General features: G+C 46.8%; 1 protein-coding gene across 2 annotated transcripts in view; it reads right to left on the bottom strand.

Annotated features, from left to right (window-relative positions):
• The window catches only part of Tmem132d (transmembrane protein 132D), a 647,297-nt gene that overhangs the window by 73,289 nt on the left and 550,826 nt on the right, over window positions 1-23,182 (bottom strand). For both annotated transcript variants that reach the window (XM_017598307.2, NM_198727.2), the window contains one exon: window positions 6,916-7,059. In XM_017598307.2, the coding sequence (XP_017453796.1) occupies window positions 6,916-7,059 (144 nt within the window). The remainder of the gene's footprint in view (window positions 1-6,915; window positions 7,060-23,182) is intronic.

The following is a 23,182-nucleotide window of genomic DNA, read 5'->3' as shown; positions in this document are numbered from 1 at the left end:
CACGTTCTTCTCCCTGGGAACAAGGCTACTGTACAGACAAGCCGGCTCTTTGAACCCCAAATCCAAAGTACCTACCAAAGGTACTGAGCACTCTCCTGAAATCCCCGCCCCCTTCTATTCCCACAGGTGTTTAGCTGGCTTGTGCTAAATAACCTGCTCCAGTTCCCAGGACCGCACTTCTTGCCTCTCAGCAGTGGGTTGCCCTCGTTGAAAAAAGATGTCCGCATAGTCCTGCCTTGGGAGAGCATTACAGCTTTATTGCATAGTCTCCCGCCAGTGAACATCTCTGTGGAGAAGCCGGGGTGGGCCTGATGACTCTGAGCTGTCTTGACATAACTGAATGTGGTCTGTGCCCAGCTGGGACTGGCTGGAGCTGGGCTCCCTTTGCTGGTAACAGGAGACATTGTTGAGCAGGGCTGTCCATATTGGAAATGAATTCTTGAACCTATGGTGGTACAGGCTCTTGAAGGAAGTGATGAGTTCCCATTGGCTGGCTTCCCACACTTAGTTGCCTTACATGTTGCTTCCTAGATTCTGTTAAGATCCCCCCTAGTCCCCAAATCCATCCCCCACTGAGCAACCACAGAGACACTCTGATTATACTCTTTACCTTGGAGGCTGCATTCAGAGATCTGCCCAGGGGACCCAACTCTAAGTGTGTCTTTGGGATAATGTGGTTTGGAACATGTGGTGTTTGGCGAAATCCCTAGGACGTCCTGATTTGCTAAAGGATAAGAGGGAAACTAAATACTGATAATCAGAACTCACCCCAGGGCTTTATAAAGAAAAGTTCTGGAAGGCACACTTTCTCCTGTTGACTGTGAGCTTGCTTGGAGGCACTGAGGAGGGCGGGCAGCTTTCAAAAGACTAGAAGAGACTGAGAGATGGCTTAGCCATTATAAAGGCTCTTGTCACTAAACCTGGCAACCAGAGTTTGATTCCTGGGGCCCATAACGTGAAAGGAGAGAACAGACTCTCTCAAGCTGCCTCTGACCTCCCTGCCCATATGGCTATGAAAGAGACACAGCTCCATACTATGAAAACCATACACATGAAGAGTGGAGTAGAAAGAAGGAAAATGAGGCAAAGGGGGAGGATGCAAGGGAGGAGGGGAGGCAGGGAGAACGTGTATCTGGTAACACAGCTCTACACTCACACTAGGATCCACTTTATGGGTTGTGATCCCCTTTGGGGGTTTACATATCAGACATTCTGCATATCAGATACTTACGTTACTATCATAAATGGTAGCAAAATTACAGTTATGGAGCAGCAACAAAAATAATTTTATGGTGGGGGATCACCAGAACATGAGGAACTGTATTGAATGGTCATTAGAAAGATTGAGAACCGGTGGTCTATGACATTGTGTGTGTGTGTGTGTGTGTGTGTGAGAGAGAGAGAGAGAGAGAGAGAGAGAGAGAGAGACAGAGAGACAGAGAGAGACAGAGAGACAGAGACAGAGAGAGACAGAGACAGAGACAGAGAGAGACAGAGACAGAGAGAGACAGAGACAGAGAGAGACAGAGAGAGACAGAGACAGAGACAGAGACAGAGACAGAGACAGAGAGAGAGAGACAGAGAGAGAGAGAGAGAAAGAGAGAGAGAGAGAGAGAGAGAGAGAGAGGAAAGTAAGTTAACACAGGTGGGATTTCCCATGGTTTCTAACCCCTGAGGGTCATATTGGATGTTATTGCTAATATCAGAGATACTTCTAGGAAATCCATGCTCTCTAAAATAACATACCCCGGGCATTCTTGAAGGCCATGTCCAGGGACATAATGGGGTGATAACAGGAGCCCTGTGTGATTTACAAAGCATTAGGAGTCGGTTTGCCTATGGATTTCCCACTAGAAGGCTCTGGTCGTGTGCTCGGGGGAGACACAGGAGCTTATTGGGTCTCTGACTGAGGCAGGAAGGACACTAATGAAGAGAAAGTGTCCAAGGCAGCAAAGGGAGAAGGCATGTCTACCCTGAAGTTCCTCAGAGCCTGAACAGGTGGGTTGATGCCCATCCAAGGGACCCAAATGACACCAAAGCACCGTGTGTTCCAGGTGACTGTCACCATCTGTGAGGTAGAGAGTGACCCAGTGGCAGCTGCAGAGGTTAGGGGGACTGGAGCGTTGCATCATGTGTCAGCCACAAAGACTGTTGACGGATGGGAAACAGAACACAGATCCCGCCATTTTCCCTCGTGTCCTCTGCATCTTTGTGAGTGACCAAGGAGTCATTCCCTTCCTTCTCTAGGCTCATCCCAGAATCTCAAGGCCGTATCTTACCTGCTTGGATTGGGTAATCTGTCTATCTCTGAGCCAATGACTGGGCCTGGAGGACCCATTGCTGGCTGGCCATCTGGACTCACTGGTGATCGTTGCAGGCTGCAGATGCCCAGTATGCCCTGAGCATCTTAACGCTGTGTCCTCTCTCTCTAATACCCTTTGGTACCTCGTCTGTTTGGCAGACTGGTTAATACTGACTGTGAGGTTGGTGAGATGCAGGGAAGGACGCTTGTCCCTAAGCCTGATGACCTGAGTCCTTCTTAGTAACTCAGTAGTAGAAGGAGAGAACTCCTGCAAGTTGTTCTGTGCTCGTGCATGCATGGGCGTACACACACACACACACACACACACACACACACACACACACACACACAAATATTAAAATAAAACATACTATTGGTCAGCTTGACAGAATCTAGAGCTACCTAGGGGTCAAGCCTCCAGGTTTATCCTTGAAGGGATTTCCAGCCTGGGGTAATCACAGTGAGAAAACCGACTTCGGGTGTGTGCAGTCCTATTCATAATGCGAGTCCCAACACTCATCTTGCTGCTTCCTGGCTATGCAAGCAATGTGACCAGCTGTCTCTCACTTCTGTCATCAAGATTTCTCCACCGTCATCGACTGTACTTTTTATGTCATGAGTCATAAGCCTTTCCTCCCTCACATCCCTTTCATCAGGCATTTTGCCACAGTCCCTAACATAGCCTCCTTTCTGTCTTAGTTTAAGTCTCTCCCTTGAGGGCTGTTTTGTGACTGCATTGACTGTCATCTTGTTTGTTATTACAGATGGTCAAACGGGAGGACGCTCTGACTTAGAATTTGTTGACCACGTGACAATGGGGAAGCGATGCATACCTGATAGAAATATTACTTTTTGATTTTGTTAATTTTGATTTTTTCCCCCCTTGGGCTGGCAGTATGTGACATGGTACTCTATGGATGCTGTGTGGCTTCCTGGTCAGCTGTCACAGGGTATATAACTCCTTTCCCACAGGGCACTGCTTAGTTGGTACATTTATTGTAGAAGGTAGCCAATGTTCCATGAAATATTGAAATACGTTCATAAGAGAGAGCGTGTGTTTCAAGGTTGTGCCCAACCATGGGTTGATGCGAATGCTCCAGTAGACAGGGCAGGGTATACTGTTCGGGTTGATGGTATGAAATATGTTTTAACTCAAGATGTTCTTGACTTAATGATGGCAAGACAGGTAAAATGAAGCCACTTCCCCAGAGACTTATTTAAGAGCAGTGTGTCGTTAAATATTGTCAAAGCACTGTTAATACCAATGATATTGCCTTATGGCAAGAACATATTTAATGCTTATTTTCTCCTTTAAATAATCTAATTTATTCCTTTTTATATAATTTATTTAAATATATTTATTTACACTATAGTATATCAATATATTATATATGATGTATAATATGTATCTATAAATATTTATTTGAATATTTTTATGTAATTATAATTCTTTAAATAAGCTAATAATAAGATGTTAGAGGCTGTGGTGATTTGCGCTCCCTGACTGACCGATGTCAGACCCCCTTCTTGGTGCCCTGGATGACTTGCTTCAGCAAGGGATGTCAATTGAGCAGTTAAGAGGCCAACTTTCAGTACAGTCAGGCCGCTTTGGATACTGTGATGAGATGTCTTGCTACATAGCAACCACAGCTGCGTGCTGCCAAGGCACAACTCCGGCTCCAGGGGGCGCTGTTCCCGGCACAGCTGGTTAGGCAGTTTGAGCAAGGCTTTCTGCTGCCCAAAGCTTCAGTTTAGCTCAGTAGTCATTCCCACCAGGGCTAGAGGAGCATTAGAGGGCACACTCTCTGTGGTACCCAGCAGAAGACCTGTGGATGGCACATACCTCATAAGTTTCTCTTTATTTATAGAAGAAGATTGGGCTCACTCTTACAGTCAATTGGGAGATTCTATTCCTATGACACCCCTGGTGTTGCGACGTCAGGGTCAATCAAAGGCTTTTCTATTTATCTATCGTTAGCAGAGCTGAACATGCCAGTCACACAAAGTGTAGATGGTGGAGAGGTAGTAGGAGGGAAGAGGTGGTGATGGCAGCGGCAACAGCAACAAGAGGTGACGTCAGAGTTCCAGAGTGTCTAGGGGTAGAAATGGTGGGAAGCAGAGGTAATGGAAACCATGTGAAATGGCAGAAGTAGAGAGGACGTGAAGCAGGGAGAGTCAAGGGTGAAGGAAACTAGGAAGGCTATGAAGGTGAGAAACAGCAGGCTCTGTTGCCATGCAGTTTCCAGAGACCTGGCGAGCCTTATGGGCCTGGGGCATCAGATACCCCAGGTCCAAGAGCCACAGGATTACCTCTGTAGGAGCTGAGGATATTAGAGATTTGGGAGTTGGGACATGAGCAGGCAGTGTCTGCTGCTGCTGCAAGCTGAGGGTTATACCAGCTGCCAAACATGTGTGGTTAAGGCCCAGAGTAATAAGCCAGCTAGCTGGGTCCTGACAGTTTGAGTCTTTGGCTTCTACGGCCTGGAGCAACAGGTCTGTGGCTCTCAGGGCTTGGAGATGTGAGCCTCTGGGTCTGCCTTGAGCACTCAAGAGCCTAGGACACCCAGCATTGGCCCACTCTGTCCCACTCGAGATTTCTCGATGTGTGGAAGCAACAGGTTGTCAGGAGGTACTCCAGCACCACTGGAAAAGCAGCTGTGTGTCACTCATTCATTGGCCTTTCAAGGGGTTGTGAATCACTCATGATGTGTGAGGTCTTGTAAGTGATGGGATCGTAACAAGGACAGAACGAACTGGAACATCTTCCCCTCGTGGAGGTGATATTCTGATGAGGGAGGTCAAACAATAAACATAGTAGTATATACACATACGAATATACACGAATAACTAAGCATGACACGTAGTGTATAGGTACACATTTCATTATGTATTTGTATATGAATAAAAATCTAACAGGTGGGAAAGGCAGGGGTGGGTATCCATGACAACTTTACACATTCTGGGCAGCAAAGAACTCTGTGGGAGGTTAAGTGAGGGCTCAGTCCACATAGTCATCTAGGGGAGAGATAGATGTAGAGGTGGCTATAGGGGTTCTTGGCCACAAATAAACTATGGAGATTCTGGGTGACTGGAATGGATGGAAAAGTTGCATAATCAAACTGTGGTTGTGAGGTGTGCAGCCTGGGTAGTCTGAGCTAGAAGGGAAGCTACCGGATGGTTCTCGGTATTTGAGTGATACTGTTGGGTTGTCTCTGACCATCCTAGCTGCTGAATTGAAAGAGAGGTGGTGAAGGGATGTGGGCATGGGACAGTATGGGACTGGGAAGGGAAAGTCATTCCTTGATCTAGAATCCAGAATGAGACCCATCCCAGAGAAGAGCTGTTGGCTGTGAATGTGTGGAAAGGAATCCCCCGAAAAGTTTGTAGAAGACTGGATGTGAGTGAGAGTCAGAAAGAGAGAGAGATCAAAGATGTGTCAGACATTGACCAGAGACACTGAAGGATTGGCTGTGTGCTTTAAAGAAGGTTCTGGAAGAAGTAGGTTGGAGTGGACGGGGTGTTATGTAAAGTACCACACTACTGTGTCCTTCTCCTGCAGATCTCTCTTCTCTCAGCTCTGGGTAAGTGTGCCTCCTGGTGGTCCTGGCTTCCTAAGCAGAAACTAGCCCTAAGCAAAGATTCTATTTGTGTTTCTTGATTACTTCCCAAGTCACTAGAGATGCTCGTGGAGGTTCCCTTCTGAGCAAGTAGGCTACAGAGACCCCTGTCCAGAAGCCCTGGGGTGTTGTGTGCTATTCTTTCTGGATTTGGTAAGAAGGGAACACCAGGAATGTCTAGAAATTTCCCTCACCCTCATAGTTCACCCTGAGGATTCGAGGAGACATCTGTCACCATGGCTCTGACTGTGGAGTGGGTCATGGCAGCTATAAAAATCCACTCCATTCTGCTGTCTGGAACCTTGCTGGGAGAGTCCTGGCACAGCCAGACTGGATTCCTTGCCCTCAGGCATCTCCCAGCATGCTTTTGCCTTGGATCATTTTTGCTTTCAATTTAAAAAGTGAAAGAAGAGCTTGGGAGGAAGAATGGAGTCAGGGAACAGAACAAAGGGATGGGCATAGTGTGTGATGTCCCTCGCTCTTGTACAATTGTGTGGGAGGGCCAGGGTTTGGGAGTCAACTCCTCTCTCCGGTGGCTGGTTTTGTAAATCAAAGTTGGTTGTAATCATCAACTTTATGCCTTTATTGATTTCACACAGCCATCTGGCTGTAAATGCATCATGAAGCTTGGCTGCACATATACCAGTCCAGGTCTCTTCTTTCTATACCTTTTCAGCCCAAGTGGGCAGAAAGAAACCTCTGTCATCAGTCTTGGGTGGGCAGGGGTGTGTGATCTCCACATCTCTCTGCCACCTCCCAGGGTCTAGGATAAAACCATGTTGGTGATAGAGGCACAGAAGAAATGCCTCCCAGCCTAGGCATGGGTTATAGCCGAGTGTACCCTATTTGGCTTTGGGTTGGGAGACACTTCTGATTTAAACTGCAGGAAAACCAGAGTGGCAGGAACCCTGCAGACCCCACAGATCCCCAGTGGGGATAAACACCCATGCCCACGTAGCTATGGGCTTCCACATGGGTAAGGAACTATCCACTTGCCTTAACCACATCTTCATCGGATGACCTGCACTCCACCGAGTCCGACAGCCCTTGTACTGTGCCATCTTCCTCTACTGAGATCACCTTCACAGGGACAGCCACTGTTTTCCCAGTGAGGATGGCCGTGTTCAGGATCTCTGCCTCCTGGAAGAACAAACACATTGTCCATTACCTAATCTCCAAATGACCTGTCACCTGAATGTGAGGATGTCTCGTCCTACCTCCCTGCAAAAGGCCTGGTCTTTCACCTGGGCACAGGAAGCCAAATGTTGAAAACAGGCAGTTGCCAAGAGGCCATTTTTGTCCACACCTGGATTTTTGTAGGGAGGATGTGATGGGGACAGTGACGGAGTGAATTCATGACACTGTGTTTGGCAAACACACATGAATCTGTAACCATGTACCCAGCACCCTCGTAAGAGCCCTGCAAGTACTGATCCTTCACATTACCAGATGAGGCAGGCAACATTCCTGTTCCTTAGGTAGCACAGGAAGGTTTTCTGGCGTACCCAAGGTCACAAAGCTAGGGAGAAACGAAGGTGAGACTTAAATAGGGAATTTCAGCTTCTCGATCTTTGCATTAGTGACCTAGATGGTTCTTATATACAACACTTTCGACTGTAAGAGCATAGATGGGCAATGCCAGAGAGAAGATGGGCATGGCCTTGCCTGCTTCTCTCTCTTCTCCTTTCACTTTCTTGTGACTTTCCAGGCTTTCCCTGGGTTCTAGCCTGTGAATGCTATTGTGGCTGAAATCACACACCCACAGTCACTCCAATGCAGCACGTGTATGCATAAAACTAACTGGCTTCCTCCTATGCACTCACAAAACCACGCATTTTTGCCATTAAACGTTCCCTTGAGGGACGGAACAAGAGATCTGTCCTTAGGTCACCATGTGCCCTAGTTGCAGGGTGTGGTGAAATTGGGCAGGAAGCTGGGCTGAAAACTCGGCTGGCTATCCTTAATCATGACGGAAGGTACCATGCAGATTTCACAGCTTCAGGGATGGACCCTACAGTGTAGAGAGGGAAGGAACAAAAGGTGAGTACACAGACACAGGGTAAGCTGGGATCGGGGGGACTGGGCTCTCTGATGGCCAAGTCACAGCCCCTTGTTTATTATATTCATGTCTCAATGACAAACATCATGACCAAGAAGCAAGTTGGGGAGGGAAGGGTTTATTCAGCTTACACCTCCACATTGCTGTTCGTCACCAAAGGAAGTCAGGACTGCAACTCAAGCAGGTCAGGAAGCAGGAGCTGATGCAGAAGCCATGGGGGGATGTTACTTACTGGCTTGCTTTCTCTTAGCTTGCTCAGCTTGCTTTCTTATAGAACCCAAGACCACCATCCCAGGAATGGCCCCACCCACAATGGATGGGCTGTACCCCCCACCCCTTGCTTGATCAGTAGTCGAGAAAATGCCTTACAGCTGGATCTCATGGAGGCATTTCCTCAAGGGAGGCTCTTTTCTCTGTGATAACTCCAGCTTGTGTCAAGTTGACACACAAAACCAGCCGGTACAATTCATGGTATATATGTTTATATAAAGTTGAACAGGGAGGTGGGGTTATTGCATACAGGTAAACAAGGGGGCAGGATTGTTATTGATAGCTGAACAAGGAGGCAGGTTTAGCTAATGTCAGTAGGATCCATTTCTCTAGGGGAGGAGTCTTCAGGCCATAACTATTGTGGGGAAGCACACACTACATACACCACAGACACTGTCAACATCTACCTGTGGGCCAGAAGGATTTGCAGTTCTCCTGAATCTCATCCCTGGATGGCTTTGCCATTTTCCTTGACATAGCCCCCGCTCCAACCCGTCCATGTCAACCACACACATTCTCTCAGGACTGTGCTTGCACCCTACCCACTACACACAATAGCTGGCAACTGGGTGACTTCTGAGGTGAGGCAATACAAGGCAATGCAGGGTCCACCTAGCTTTTTCCCAGAGATACTTACTCTTGGGACTTAGCTGCCATGCCAGGAGGAACCCTGCATTTTGTAGAGCCAGAGCCTCCAACCGTAGCTTACCCTTTTCCGACAGCATTCCCATGAGGCCTTTCAGCAACAGGCCCCATTGCATTCTGGGAAGTCAGTGCCTGCCTGGCCCTTCTTGATAGAGTGACAGGAGATGGTTGTGTGCAGGGTCCGCTGGGTATCACCTGACTCAGCTGCCATTTTACTTTGACTTGTGGCCATTGGATCAGGGTGTCCCTGCTCTAAACACAAGCTCTGGGGGTTCTGGGGGTGAGGCACCTTCGTTTGTGACTTAGTTTGTAAATAGCCTTGTGAATTTGATTTTTGTGTGGAATCTGAACTGTGGGAGTTGTCTGCCAGAAGACAGAATGGAGGCTATCCCCAAGTGACATCACCACCTTCCTTATGGCAATCCTACTTCTTACGTAAGACACACTTCTTCCCTACCCCATGGCGCCTCACGGCATGTCAGCTCCTTTGGGTGAGCCTTAGCCTCGGCTGACATATGTCATTCTCATTGTAAAAGACAAGGCTCCACTTTGGAACATTCCTGAACTCAAAGCCAATGCACAGCCCCCCCCCCCCAATATGCCACTAAACACACTTTAAATTTTATTATGCATGTTTATTTGTGTGTGCACTCAAGTGTGGTTGCATGCATGCATGTGTGCATGTGTGTGTGTGTGTGTGTGTGTGTGTGTGTGAGACTATGTGTGGAGTGGGCACATTTGCCATGTACACGTGTGGAGGTCAGAGGACAATGTATAATAAGAATCTGTTCCCTCCTTCTACTATGTGGAACCCAGGAATCAAACTCAAATTGTCAGGCTTGGCTGCAAGCCCGTCCTACACTGAGCCACCTTGCTAGCTCCATCCTATAGATGCTTCCTTTGCAGTTACATGCATTATTATCAACTGTAAGAAATGATAGCTGTCTCCCTGTCTCCATTTTGCTAGCAAAATGGCGATCAGGGCTGTTGCCAATCTCTTTACCCTTGGTGAAACAGGTTTCTTTTGCAGCGGGTAACAGTCAACACAAAGATGCAGAACTGTTCAGAGCGCTGGGAACGGGAGACTGTGAGAGCTCAGCCTTATATCAATCCCCTACTGTCCAATGAATACACAAACACACAGACATATGCACACATGCAACTCTAGTTGTATGCACACACAAATACACATAGTAAAACTTTGAAGTGTGTTTAATGGCATGTTGTGTGTGTGTGTGTGTGTGTGTGTGTGTGTGTGTGTGTGTGTGTGTGTAATGTTCCAAAGCCTTGTCTTTTAGGATGACAATGCATATGTCAGCCAAGAATAAGGTTCAGGGAATATCGGTAAGAGAAGAAGGAAGAATGCGAGAGCTAGCGGATGGAGAGAAGAGCTATGGAATTCTGTCCTCTGGACAAGACATGGATGATGAACACATCAACTCCCTCCCAAGAGCCAAGTAAGGCCAGACGACATTCCATCATGAACAGGGAAGGTGACCATGAGGCCCCATTCCAAGCTGAGGAATTATTTATAGTTGCTGAATCCCTCCTGGGGAGAGGGAGCCATTTTTCATCAGGAATGTAGCCACTGGTAGAGTGTCTCCTATTCACGAACACGTAAGCAGCCTTCATGGACATGGAGTGTTATTTTTAAAAGGTGGGTGGGGACCTTCTGGGGGAGGAGGGGAATTGGGGTGGGGATGGGTACGATCAAGATACATTTTATACATATATGAGATTATCAAAGGGTTTATTGCAGCAAATGCACAAGTTTGAAGAATCAGGTTCCAACCTCCCGGGATCTCCCAAGTTGCTGTGCGGAGAGGAGCTTCCTGCTGACTGAGGGAGGCAGGAGGACAAGTAAGCAGGTTTTTCTTGTCCTACAGCAGTGTGCTTTGGAAGTGACTTGTTACTGCCGCATAAGCTGGTCTCTCCTGACTGCTGCAAGACTCAGAATTTGTTCCATACAGTGTCTGATGACCCACTGTTCTAAGTCATTTTGGTGACCCAGCATTCCCTGCGGGATGTTCTTCCTGGGTGTGGTTGATTCCTTAAAGCTTTCCATTTCCCATCAAAGATCAATAACCTCACAAGCTCGGTGATCAGTCACCACCCACTCTTTGCCTTTTGTTTGCTTTCTGAAGTTCTTACCACCCTGGACTCACACACCACTAAAATAAATAAATAAATAAATAAATAAATAAATAAATAAAAAGCAGCAAACATTGTCAGGGTGATGAGTTGGGAACTTTTCATGGACACCACATTAAACACAAGAGAGTTATTAGATGACCACAGAGATAGAGTAGATCTAATTAGCAATAAGACTGCAGGGCCATAAATAAGCCTCGTGCCTCTTCTCGCCAGCAGGGAGTATCACTCAGTCTGACGCCTGTGACATGTACAGATTTACAAACCACTCTCTCCTCCATCGAGTGCCTGGGTGCCTGGGTTCAGTGGTTGTAGCCTAAGAGAATCCCACACTTCAGCAGCCACCCTGAAATAAGACCGTTGCTCCACTTAATGGGGAGCAATAGTAGTTTGAAAACCAAAGCAGCCTGCCACTTAGGCTGGCTTCTCTGTGCCACCAAGCCCCACCTGCTCTAATATTTTTATTAATGTGAATTTAACTGTTTTTATCAAAGCTGCACATGTTCTGTTAAAAATATCACACCTACTCAATACCTCATGAAAGGATGTTCTACAAGCACTCCCTTCCCCATGCCCATTTCTGTGCCTTCAATAGCAATTCTCCTGCCCATGTTATGAACATTTTTCTATGTATTGAAATAGGGCACTATGTAACCTGGTCTCAATGGAATGGTTTTTAGATCCAACCCACCGTTCTAGTTTCATTGTTGTTGCTGTAATAAAATGCTCTGTGAAAAGAAACCTAGGGGTGGGAGGGTTCATTTTAGCTCAGAATTTCTTGTTATAGTCTGTCATAGTGGCAGGATCTTAAGAGAGATGGTCACATCACATCTATAGGCGAGAGAGAGCAGGGAGAGAATGCACATATATAGGCTTACTGAGTGCTCGCCCAAGACCCAAGCGTAGGGAGAAGTACTGCCCATAGTGGGCTGGGTCTTCTTGCTTTAATCAACTCAATTAGGAAAAAATCAATCCTGCCCAGGCAAACACATAGAGCAACCTCATCTAGACAGTTCTTTTTTCAGACTCTCATGGAGGTTGTGTCAAGTTGATATTTGGAATTAATCATCACAATTACCAAATGGCGGCAGTATGGTAGATGAGATGTCTCTACAGCATTTGGTTCTCTCTCCTTAGTCACCTTACATAGTCTTGGTTGGGTCTCTTTACTGGGTAAACCTATTATCTCAAGGAAACTGTTCTAATCAGGTATTGGAAGGATCAGACAGAGAGGAGTCTACAAATTTCAACTTGGAGATGGTTACACCCTAGAGATCTGATATGCAACGGGATGACTGTGATTGGTGAGAATGTTCTAGATACTTGAAACTTGCCAGTGGAGTCAGGCTTAAAGTCTTAATTCTGTTAAAAATATCAAGCAAAATATGCGAGCTGTTAGTTCTATTATCTACTCTGATGGCGGCAGTCATTTCAGAATGTAACCAAAACACCATCCTACACACTGTAGAGCGTTTTCTTGTCAATTAAAACTTAGTAAAGCTAGGGGGGGAAATGAGGTGGTGATCCCGAATAGTTCTTGGGCACTGCCACAGGGAGGTTGAGTCTAGCTTTTCTCCCTCACTGCCACCTGGCTACAGGGACATGGCTGGAGTCTAGGAAGCTGGGTGACTCCTGAGATGAGGCAATACAAGGCAATGTGGGTTCCACTCAGCTTTTTCCAAGCGATACTTACTCCTGGGATTTAACTGCTGTGGCCAGGAGAAATTCTGGGTCACATGCAGAGGGATCTTCTTGGCAGGCTTAGCAGAAGCCCAACTATAATTTACCAGATACGAGACCAATAAGGCCTCTGTAAGAAATTTGAACCAGCACCTCGCTGTACCAGACAAGGGACCCTGGGCAGGAGCCACCTAGCCATGTCTAGGGTAGATATGAAGATGGATGACTGATGTGTTTGGTGAACATGTCTGATGACTCTCAAGGCCCTGTCCACCTCGAGAGATAAGAGTGCTTGACCATTCCTCAGCCTGTCATGTGTTGACTCTCTAGATTGTAGGAGCCATATTTCTTGCTCTTGCTTCAGTGACTTTGGCAAATTAGTTGCAGCTTTGTGCCTCTGTTTCCTCATCTGTAGAATAAAGTTTGTAAGTACTTCCAGTCACCGGGTCGAATTGAGGCTTCTGTATGCGAAGGTCCTTAGACTATGACGGTGATACCCCAAAGCATGCTGGTCTTTATGGTTTTCGACTGCTCTACCAGGCTTCTAGACTTTCAGTCACACCTGCCCTCTGGGAGCAGGAATGGAGAGAGAACCCCCAGCTTGTGGTTTTATGAACAAAGGGCTGGTCAAGTAACCTTGGCTGAGGTAATGGGAGCTCTTGGGAGCTAAGTGTTCTCATTCCGAAAGTCAAGGACGGGGTCCAGTGTAGTCTGCTCACGTGTCTGTGCAGCCTCCAGGTTCCTATATCATGCAGTTCCTACTTTGCTCTTTCCTGAACAAATGTCTTTGTAAGTCCCCGAATCTCTGCACCCTGCTCACATCAGCCTGGGAATCAGGCTTCCAGGCTGCATCCATTGGAACAGGGCGAATTAATGAGCTCAGCTCTTAAGAGTGATTGATGTTATTAACTTTTCAATAAGGTTAGTTATTATTAACTGTATCATAATGCATGCAATGACTTAAAGGGATCCAGTATGTTCTTGGCGAAAGAAAAGGGCTAGAGAGATGAGGTAGGGAAGGAAAAATGCAGAGGAGGAGGAGGAGGGAGAGGGAGCTATGAGTTAGAGGAAGATACAATCTATCACAACATCCAGGGGGACTGGTGCTCCATCAGGGGTTAGAGCAGGATAGCAATGGGACCTCCCTGCCCTCTTGGTGACTCTCAGCATCCATGACCACTGCTCAGATGCCAACTTTAGGATAAAAGCATGCATTTCTCTGTCACACACACAGTCCCCGAGCCATGGACTAGTTACTCAACTGGGGACAGATAAAGTCTCACCAGCAATGAACAGCTGGAGGCTTTGAGCCCCGCAGGCTGCACTGCATGGGTGCCTTGGGGTTTGTGCGAGTCGGCTTAGCTGTGTACTACTGCGACATCATATACTCAAGTTGGAGACTGAACCCAGGTGCCCCAGCCATGCATGGGTACTTGAAGTGCTGCGTCAGTGTCCCAAGTGTTAGAGTCCCTAGTGAAGATGGCCAGATGAAACAAAGATATTGCCTCCTGGCCTGTTTTGTGTCCAACAAATCCACAATAAGTTTTTCTCAGGAGGGCACAGATAGATATGTATCTCAACTGCTTCTACTCCTGGCTCCTCCTCTATGGAGTTCCCAGGGCCTTAAGGTCCCAGCCTGAACATCTCAAGGGACTAGCACTCTTTCACACAGTTTGCCTGTGTCAGTGGCTGAACCAGAGATCCAACTGGACCCGGGGGATGGAGGTGACCATGTCACTTGGTAAGGAGACTCTCCCACCCAATTCAAAGGGGACGGTTGTAGCTCCACCCAGTTGTGACCTTGTAGGCACGAGGACAGTTTGCTCATGTCTGGATTTCCGCAGAGGAGCTGAGAGTTAATGGTTTTCTATGAAATCCTGACTTTGCTGTTTGGCCTGCCTTCTATGAAAACTGGAAGAAAATGCAGGAACAGAGACTCACAGGTGCCACCACGAGACTCTCCCTGGTAGACTGTGCTCCTGTCTGACAAAGACAGAGGTGCTATGCTGCCTGGCTGTCTAGCCTCAGCAGACAGAGGCAGGCAGTCCTCCCAGGACTCTCTGGGTTCTTCCCAGCATCCTCGGTTCTCAGAGACTCCCGTCAGCTCCTTTTATCCCAGCCTGCCTGGCAAGTCTCCGACCACCACCACGACAAAGTCTTAGTTTTGCATAACTAATTTCAAATCTTACTTACCATCTAGTTTTGGAATTAAGCAGAGGAGTGACAGCTGTTTAATTAACTCCTTAAGCTGATTAGACAGTCCTATTGAAATCCCTCAAGAAGGAATTTCTGACTTAGGGGAGAACCCAGGGGCACTATGTCACTGCCGTGGGCTGAGTTTAGAGAGCTGCTGAACTGCTAGCTCGGGCACTTTCTGGGGTCCTCGAGGGTGTGTGTGGTCAAGCGTGCGTTTTTATTTACTGTATTAGCTGCTACAAGAGAAACAAAATGAAGGTAATAAAAAGAACCTTGGCTCTGCCAAGAAAGCTCATTCTGTATAAAGCTATGGTACCAAACGGGTTTCCCTCTTCTCTCGCCCCGCCCCGCCCCGCCTCGCCCCGCCCCCCGCCCTCGGCTCCTCGCTTGTTAGTTGGTTGTTTGAACCTGTGTGCTTGCTTGTATTAGGATTAGCCTCTTCCCACACAAAGGACCTGCGCATTCCCTTTCCCAAGTAAGACAAAATCAAGTTAACGAGCTTAAGCCTTTAAGCCAATTTCATCCTCAAGATTACAGCTGTATAAAGAGGAATCAGCTAGGAACCCGGAAGCCCAATGCTCCTCTGATTCTATGAGTGAGGATAAAGCTGGTTAGGTTTCCCTGGATACTCCATAAATGACAGATTCCTTCTTTCTTAATTTTTAGTAGGTACCACAGAGCTCATGGCCACAAAACCTGGTGGGAGGAATGAACAAGATATAAAAAAAAAAAAAATCGAAAAACAAAACAAAACAAAATAAGAAAACAGAAATAGCAGTTAGCCCCGTTGGTACATACAAGCTTGTAATCCTAGCACTTGGGAGGTAGAGGCAGGAGGATGAGGTGTTCAGGGCTATCTTTGGTTACAGAAGGATTTAAGGTCAACTTGGGCTACATGAGACCCCGTCTTCAAGACAAACACAAAACCTAACCCAGTCAAACAAGCGAATAGAAAGAGCATGGCCCATCTGCCTGGAGGCTCCTAGGGGGTCGACATAATTTTGACTTGCCAGTCGGGCTTCATCAAAGTGTTTTTTCCCCCCGATTTCCAATATGATACCCTTGAATTTGGGGTCCTGCTAGTTTTAGCTCCACAGTGAAATATGGGGACAGTTATTTGATGCAGGTTTCACATTTCATACAGTTCCCTCATTTTAACTGAATACTTTCTTGGCTTTTAACCTAGTCACAGAGCTGTGCAACATTGCCACAAATTTAAAACAATTTTACCAAATCCCAAAGAAACTATGCATCTTTTGATTATTCTCACATAACCCCACCTCCAGCCTCAAACCCCTCCTAATTTCTAGAGATTTCCCCTTTCTGATTATGTCCTATGAACTGACTGAGTCCTATGAGTCATACCGTGAGTGGTCCTGTATCTGGCTGAGTCCATGTAGTTTGATGCCAGCAGGTTCCTCCCCACTGCGACATGTATATATTTCTTGCCCATCTTGACTAGGTTTAGTTTTGAAACATAGAGCAGAATGACTTCTGATGAACAAATTTAAGAGGTTTTGCGCCCCCTCCTTCAATGCTGGCAAACTCAGTTTATAAAGAACAAATATTCTGTTGACTGAATATAGCCCATAGACATGTTTCCTTGACCCTTCAGACTGAATTCCTTTTCAATGCACCACTCTCTTAGTTTGCTTAGTTGCTATGCTAGAACATCACGACCAAAAACAACTTGGGGAGGAAAAGGTTTATTTCAGCTTACAGAATGCATAGTCCGCACAATCCATCAAGAAGAAGTCAGGGCAGGAATTCAAGCATGGCAGGAAACCAGAGGCAGGAGCTAATGCAGAAGCCGTGGAGGAGTGAGTGCTGCTTCTTGGCTTGCTTCCCATGGCTTGTTCAGCCTGCTTTCATACAGAACCCGAGACCACCTGACGCGGGGGGGGGGGTTGCACTGCCCATAGTGGGTTGGACCCTCCCACTTCATTGTTAATCAAGGAAATACCCTATCGACTTGCCCAGAGGCCAATCTGATGGAGGTAATCCCTTACCCAAGACCCCCTCTTCCGGGATGACTGTAGTTTATTGACAAAACCCTACCAGCAGAATTGCACGCTTGAAAACTGAGAACTGGGTAAACATGGAGACACCCAGCTGAGGTGCTGGGATTTAGAAAGCTAGGCTTTCTGGTGGGAAAGCAGCTGCTCTCCACGAGCCCCAACCTTTTTAACATGGAGAGATTCAAGATTTTTCAGGATGTTTTGAGTCTGAAATCGGATCCTGTTTTAGAAGCTTCTAGAATAGTTCCATATGAGTAATGGACCAGGAAACAAACTGTACCCAAACCTGACAGTGAAGTCTGTAAGAAACACAACAGAAAATAAGCTTACTTTATCTCTTTCCATTGTAAACATTTTGTTATTCCTTTGTGTGTGTGCGCGAGTGCGTGCGTGTGTATGTGTGTGTGTGTGTGTGTGTGTGTGTATGAGAGGGGGGGAGGGGGAGGGAGGGAAGGAGGGAGGGAGGGAGGGAGGGAGGGAGAGAGAGAGAGAGAGAGAGAGAGAGAGAGAGAGAGAGAGAGAGAACGAACGAACACGGACGAGAACACACGAGAACCAGCCATGGGCATGTGAGTACCGGTACCCTTGGAGGCCAGAGGAGGGCATCAGATCCCCGAGGCTGGAGTTACAGAGGGCTATGAGCTACCATGTGGGGATGCTGGGAACTGAAAACTCTGGCCCTCTCTCTGTAAGAGCAACAAGCACTCTTACCTGCTGGATCATCTCTCCAGCCTGATCTTATTTTTAAGCAAGATGCACTGTGTCAGAAACACTAAACGCAGTGATTCATAAGGAAACTAACAATCTGACTAACCGCTGTTAAGCATGCTGACACAGATCACGGACTGATGGCTGTGGATGTTGACAATGGTTTTTAAAGGAAGTTTCTACTTCACTCACAGCCTGTGAACAGCAGTGCTACAAAACATGGCAGGAGTACTTAATCTGTGCTGATAGGTCCTCCCCGATGGCGTGAAGTCTTACTCTTTGAAGCCAGGGGGAAGCTCTGCCCGCAGCCCTGAACCAAGCAGGGCTCTCATCCACTTTTCAATTGCTACAGAAAAATGCATGTCAAATTGTCAAAGGCGACAGAATTTTCCGTACGCCCGGAGAAGCGTATCAGTTTTACGGTTCATGAGACTAAGGAATTAATTCAATTGGTTTGGGAAGGGCAGACAGAATTAATAAACATCAAAGGGCCGCTCTAAGGCTGTGCTTTGCAAAAAGGGGCTGTTTTGAAAGTGGACTTATTGAGAGCTGCAGCCTTTTTGGGACCTACAAACCCCAAGGATTTCAGCAGGCCCCACGTGAGGGGGCCAGAGCCAGGACCTGATCATCTATGTTAATGGGGGTGCCGAGGCGTGGCTAATCCCCAACAGTGTGGAGTGCAAAAGTCATCTTCTGTTTGGCCCCTGAAGACATTATGTTCTCTCCCCCCCACCCCCCTTCAGCAGACAACTTCTTAATTATGTTTTTCTTAAGCTAATGTAAAAATGAATTTGCATGTCTGCAGCCCACACTAATTGAAGGAGGGCAGATGCCACGAAGATTACTCTGGGAGATGCAGCTAAATCAATTCGGGGCTGAAGCAGCCAGGAGGCAGCCTGGGCCACTCACCAAGGGGACATGTGGGCAGCCATCTTTCCCTTCTTTGGGCTGGGGCTACTGAGCAGGGAGAAGCCAATATTCTTTGCTACTTCCTGAGCCTGGACTACCTCTGTCCTCACACCAGAGAAAGCAAAAGTCAGATGAAGGTCTTAGACGTTGAAGAAAAGGAAAACACTCTTTAGACCTCCATTCTTAATCAGAGTTTTTGAGGCACTCACTCTGTGGTAGTTGAGAATGCCTCCCACAGGTTCACGTATTCGAACTCCACCCAGAAGGTGGCGCTGTTTGGAGCAAGTTATGGAACCTCTAGGAGGTGGAGCCTTAGTAGAGGAAATACATCACTAGGGGTGGGCTTTGAAGGGTTATAGCTTCACCCCGTCTAGTCTGCTCTCTCTGCTTCCTGTTTGTGGTTGAAGATGTGAGCTTTCACCTTCTTGTTGCCACTCACAGCTGCCAGGTCTCGCTCACTAATGTGGACTCTCCCCCGGTACTGTAAGCCCAAATAAACTCTCATGTATAAGTTGCCTCAGTCACAGAATTTCATCACAGCACGAAAGGTAACAAAAATGAAACACAGGTAAAATGTAGCAACCCAAGACTGTGCTCGGTTTGAGCTATGATTATAGCCCTTTCCTATCAATGAACTTAATGATCTGGGACGACTCCTGCGACACCTTCCATGCATGTCCCACCCCAAGCAATGCAGCAAGTGGCTCTATGTTTCAGGAACTCATGGTTTTGATTTAAACACATCTGGGAATTAGATGCAGTAGGTCAATCGAGTCTGACCCAATTTGGATGTTCACACAAGAAGATAAAAGAATGTCCTCCGTAAAAAACAAAACAAAACAAAACAAAACAAAAACAAAAACAAAAAAACAAAAAAAAAGAAACCTATCTAGGGGTTGGGGATTTAGCTCAGTGGTAGAGCGCTTGCCTAGCAAATGCAAGGCCCTGGGTTCGGTCCCCAGCTCCGTAAAAAAAGGGGGAAAAAAAAAAGAATGTCCTCCGTGTAAACTTTTAGAGAAAATTCCATATTTACCATATTATGCATTTGAGTGATCCAGTATCCCTATACACAGAATCAGATGCATCATGGGAAGAGTGAATATATTCAATGAAAAACAGCTGAGAGATCTATTCAGTGAATATAATCCAGGTCTGTCGATCAAAACCAAAGCATCACCTATACCCCAATCGCTAGCACCTGATTCCTTCTCTTGGTCTCATAAAAAGAAGCCGGGAGCTAAACCCAGGGGTTTTTCAGCACTCGAGCTCAGTTAACTCACTACTCTCTCCCAGTGTTTTCAACCAGCATTATCACTTTGCTAGTGAATGAAGCTCCTTACCAATTCTGCTATCTGTGTAAGCTTCTTCAGATGTTGGAACAAGATGCTGAGAAGGTAGAATACCTAGTTCAGACAGAGACGTGTTAGCAGTTCTGGAAGCTGGTCTTCCTCTCAGCTGTCTTAATTATAGACATGCATGCTACCCATGCTTCCCAGTTTGTGGGTTGGCTGGGTGACCTTGCTGTGGGAGACAAGAGCTAGGAGGAGCATCTAAGCCAGCCCCATTGACACTGATATGAAGACTAGTCGCAGGCTCGGGTCTTTACTTGCATATTTCTGGTGAACCCTAATGTTATAATTCACTGTCTCAGTTGTATCATGACTTTGGTGTCTCAGACTTTTAGGGTTCAAATGCTGCTCTTGAAACTACCTCTCTGTCATATCAGCATGCCAGGTGAAGAAAGTGGTGCCCACAACTGCTTTGCTGAGGAAGCCCCAAACATTGGAGCCATCGTTCATTTTCTCTTGCTTATGTCAGACTCACCCACCCAGGGTGTCTTGCTGAACCCATCACCAGCAGGCTCCACAGATCCCGCCCCTCTCCTGCAGTCCATCCAGAACTGTCAATCAAGCCACCGCAAGAGGTGCCGCCATGTTACAGAAGAGCCCAGGTCTGGTGGGATTGCACCATAATATTTATTCTTCTCAAGATCATGCTTTTAAAAATATCATTATTGTATCACTGTCTGCTACATCCATAGCCAAGCTTGGAAGTAGGATAGGAAGACGGGAAACATAAAGGGCCATGGGAAGAGAACAGAACTCCTCACTCCAGAATCTGGGTGGAGCTCCTCAGAAGTTGAGCGTCAAGAATTCCAGCTGGATTAACACACACTGTAAAGCCGGCTGACATAGAGGTGTTCCTTATAGAAAGAAATCTTAAATAACAGTAAGTAGTATGAATGCCATGGGAGTGACCAACCGTGTTCTAGTTATATTTAAGCCATGCTCCACACGCTGAAACCCATTTCTGGCACTGTTACGGGGACCAGGAATCTGTGGCCAGTTTGGTTGTCTGCCTTAGGGGGAAACCACTGCTATTATTCTGCTAAGTGGCCACAGTGTTAGAGCAATAGATTAATGAACTTATCAACCCTCATCACAGAAGCCACTCTTGGCAATAGATGGTGTTTAACACAGAGACCCACAGCTGGTCAAGTGGCAGAGATGAAAAGACAGCAGAATGCTCGGTCCTCAATGGGATATCTATATTGTACCTGTCTTAGTTAGGTTTCTACTGCTGTGAACAGACACCATGACCAGTCTTACAAAGGACAACATTTAATTGGGGCTGGCTTACAGGTTCAGAGGTTCAGTCTGTTATCATCAAGGTGGGAGCATGGCAGTGTCCAGGCAGGCACGGTGTGGGTGGAGCTGAGAGTCCTACATCTTCATCTGAAGGCTGCTAGCAGAATACTGACTCCCAAGGCAGCTAGGATGAGGGTCTTAAAGCCCACTCCCACAGTGACACACCTCTTCATAGTGTCACTCCCTGGGCCCAGCATATACAAACCATCACGGTACCCTTTCCTCCCCAGGATCAGGCGTCAGTGCAGAAGAGGGAGCAGGGAAACAGTGAGTGCCAGAGACAGGAGATGATTACAAGGAAGCAGCATTTTCAGACACAGCAGGGCAGCTGTGCATACGAACTCAGCACATACACCATCTTAATGAACTCCAACTCTGCCTCGTGCTGGCCCATCCTCAAGTTATTTTCTGCAGGGAAATCAAATAGCCTGGCTTCACCTGAAGTAAGGTCACTTTGTGGAGACCCTGACCTCCCTCCCCACCAACCCCAGGCTTCTGTAAAGGGAATCGTGGATCTGTGTCTCCAGCTCCTGCTTCACTGCTGTGGTTGAATCCAGGTGGGATGGCCAAGCCTTCCTGGCCTGTCAGATTGAGGGACGTGAGGGACGTGCCATTACTTAACTCACGTTTCTTGAATCCGTCTTAAAGTCACTTCTAATCAATTCCCGTTGCCAACAGAAAATCTATGCCATGACCTTATTCTCAGACTACTTTGTCCCATGTTGCAAACCATACTGACTTTAAGTCCTCGTAGACAGCTCCAGGTCCCCACATTTCCTAGCTACAATGAGAGAATCGCATCAAATCCACATGGCATGGCGTGCACAGTGAGACACATATCTACGGTGATCAAACTCCTTCATACTTTGGCTCAAGACAAGAGCATCAGTATCAGGGTCTCCCTTCCATGGGGACATCCACACCATCACTGCATTCTCTGCTGCTTTTATTTTTGTTTTTCATCTAATTAAGCTGGAGTCTGCGGGAGGGCTGCAAGCCATATCCGTTCCACAAAGCATCCATGGTGGATTCTCTCAGCTGGATAGCCCAAGGTCATGGGTTCAGTCACACCAGGCTGCAGGTTTGCTCTACTCTAGCAGGCTGGGGTGATGACCCCATCCCATCCCATCTCTGCCATTATATGAGAAACCACAAGCACATCAAAGCCAGACCATTGTATCTTCCTGAGATCCCAGGACTCCCAAGGCTAGGGACCAGCCAGGAGGGACCCAATTCCGGCCTGCAACATTAGAATCCCTTGAACTGGTGGAGAACCAGGCAGCAGCCAGTTGTCATATTTTTGTAATAGTCCTCAAATGTAATGACACACGCTGCGATCACCTGGGAAGTTGGGACCTCAGCTCCGGATTTGGATTCTGAATTGACTATGAAGGATTTCAATCCAGTGGGATGGGTACCTTCAAAGATGACCCCTATTAGACCCTTTTAGGCCTGTAAACATAGGCACTCACAAACACGGCCCAAACTAGACCAGTCAACATAGAGGGCAAGAACAACATCGGCTGACAGGACAATATAGATGTGGCAAATATCACAATACTCTATGCCTAACTGAAGACCTATGAGCAAATAATGACTACTAAGGGAGGAAGAGACAGTCTTCCTTGAGGATGAGCCCTATGATAGGTATCTATTCCCAAGCGAGTGCATCCATGTATGAGCAGCACCAAATTAACTCAGCATATTCAGTAATAAAGAATAAGGGGCTATGAATATAAGGAGGGAGAGGGAGCAAGAATAGGAAGAATGAAGTAAATTCAAACAAACAAACAAACAAACACACAATGTTCTACTCTAGAGTCAGTATGTTCCTATATTCCTATCTTGTTCTGGACACGTTTCCTTTTAAAGTGAGAGCAGAATCGAATCTGTGTGTAGGAGAAGAAACTCTGAAATAAAGGCAAACATAGGATGGATGGAAATAGATAATTTATTTTGTTTAGATTTCATTTTTATTC

This window comes from Rattus norvegicus, chromosome 12 (genome assembly GCF_036323735.1).
Source record: "Rattus norvegicus strain BN/NHsdMcwi chromosome 12, GRCr8, whole genome shotgun sequence".
Classification (NCBI taxonomy): Eukaryota; Metazoa; Chordata; class Mammalia; order Rodentia; family Muridae; genus Rattus; species Rattus norvegicus.
Note: the sequence above shows the minus strand (reverse complement) of the source record. Positions and strands in the feature narration are given on the sequence as shown.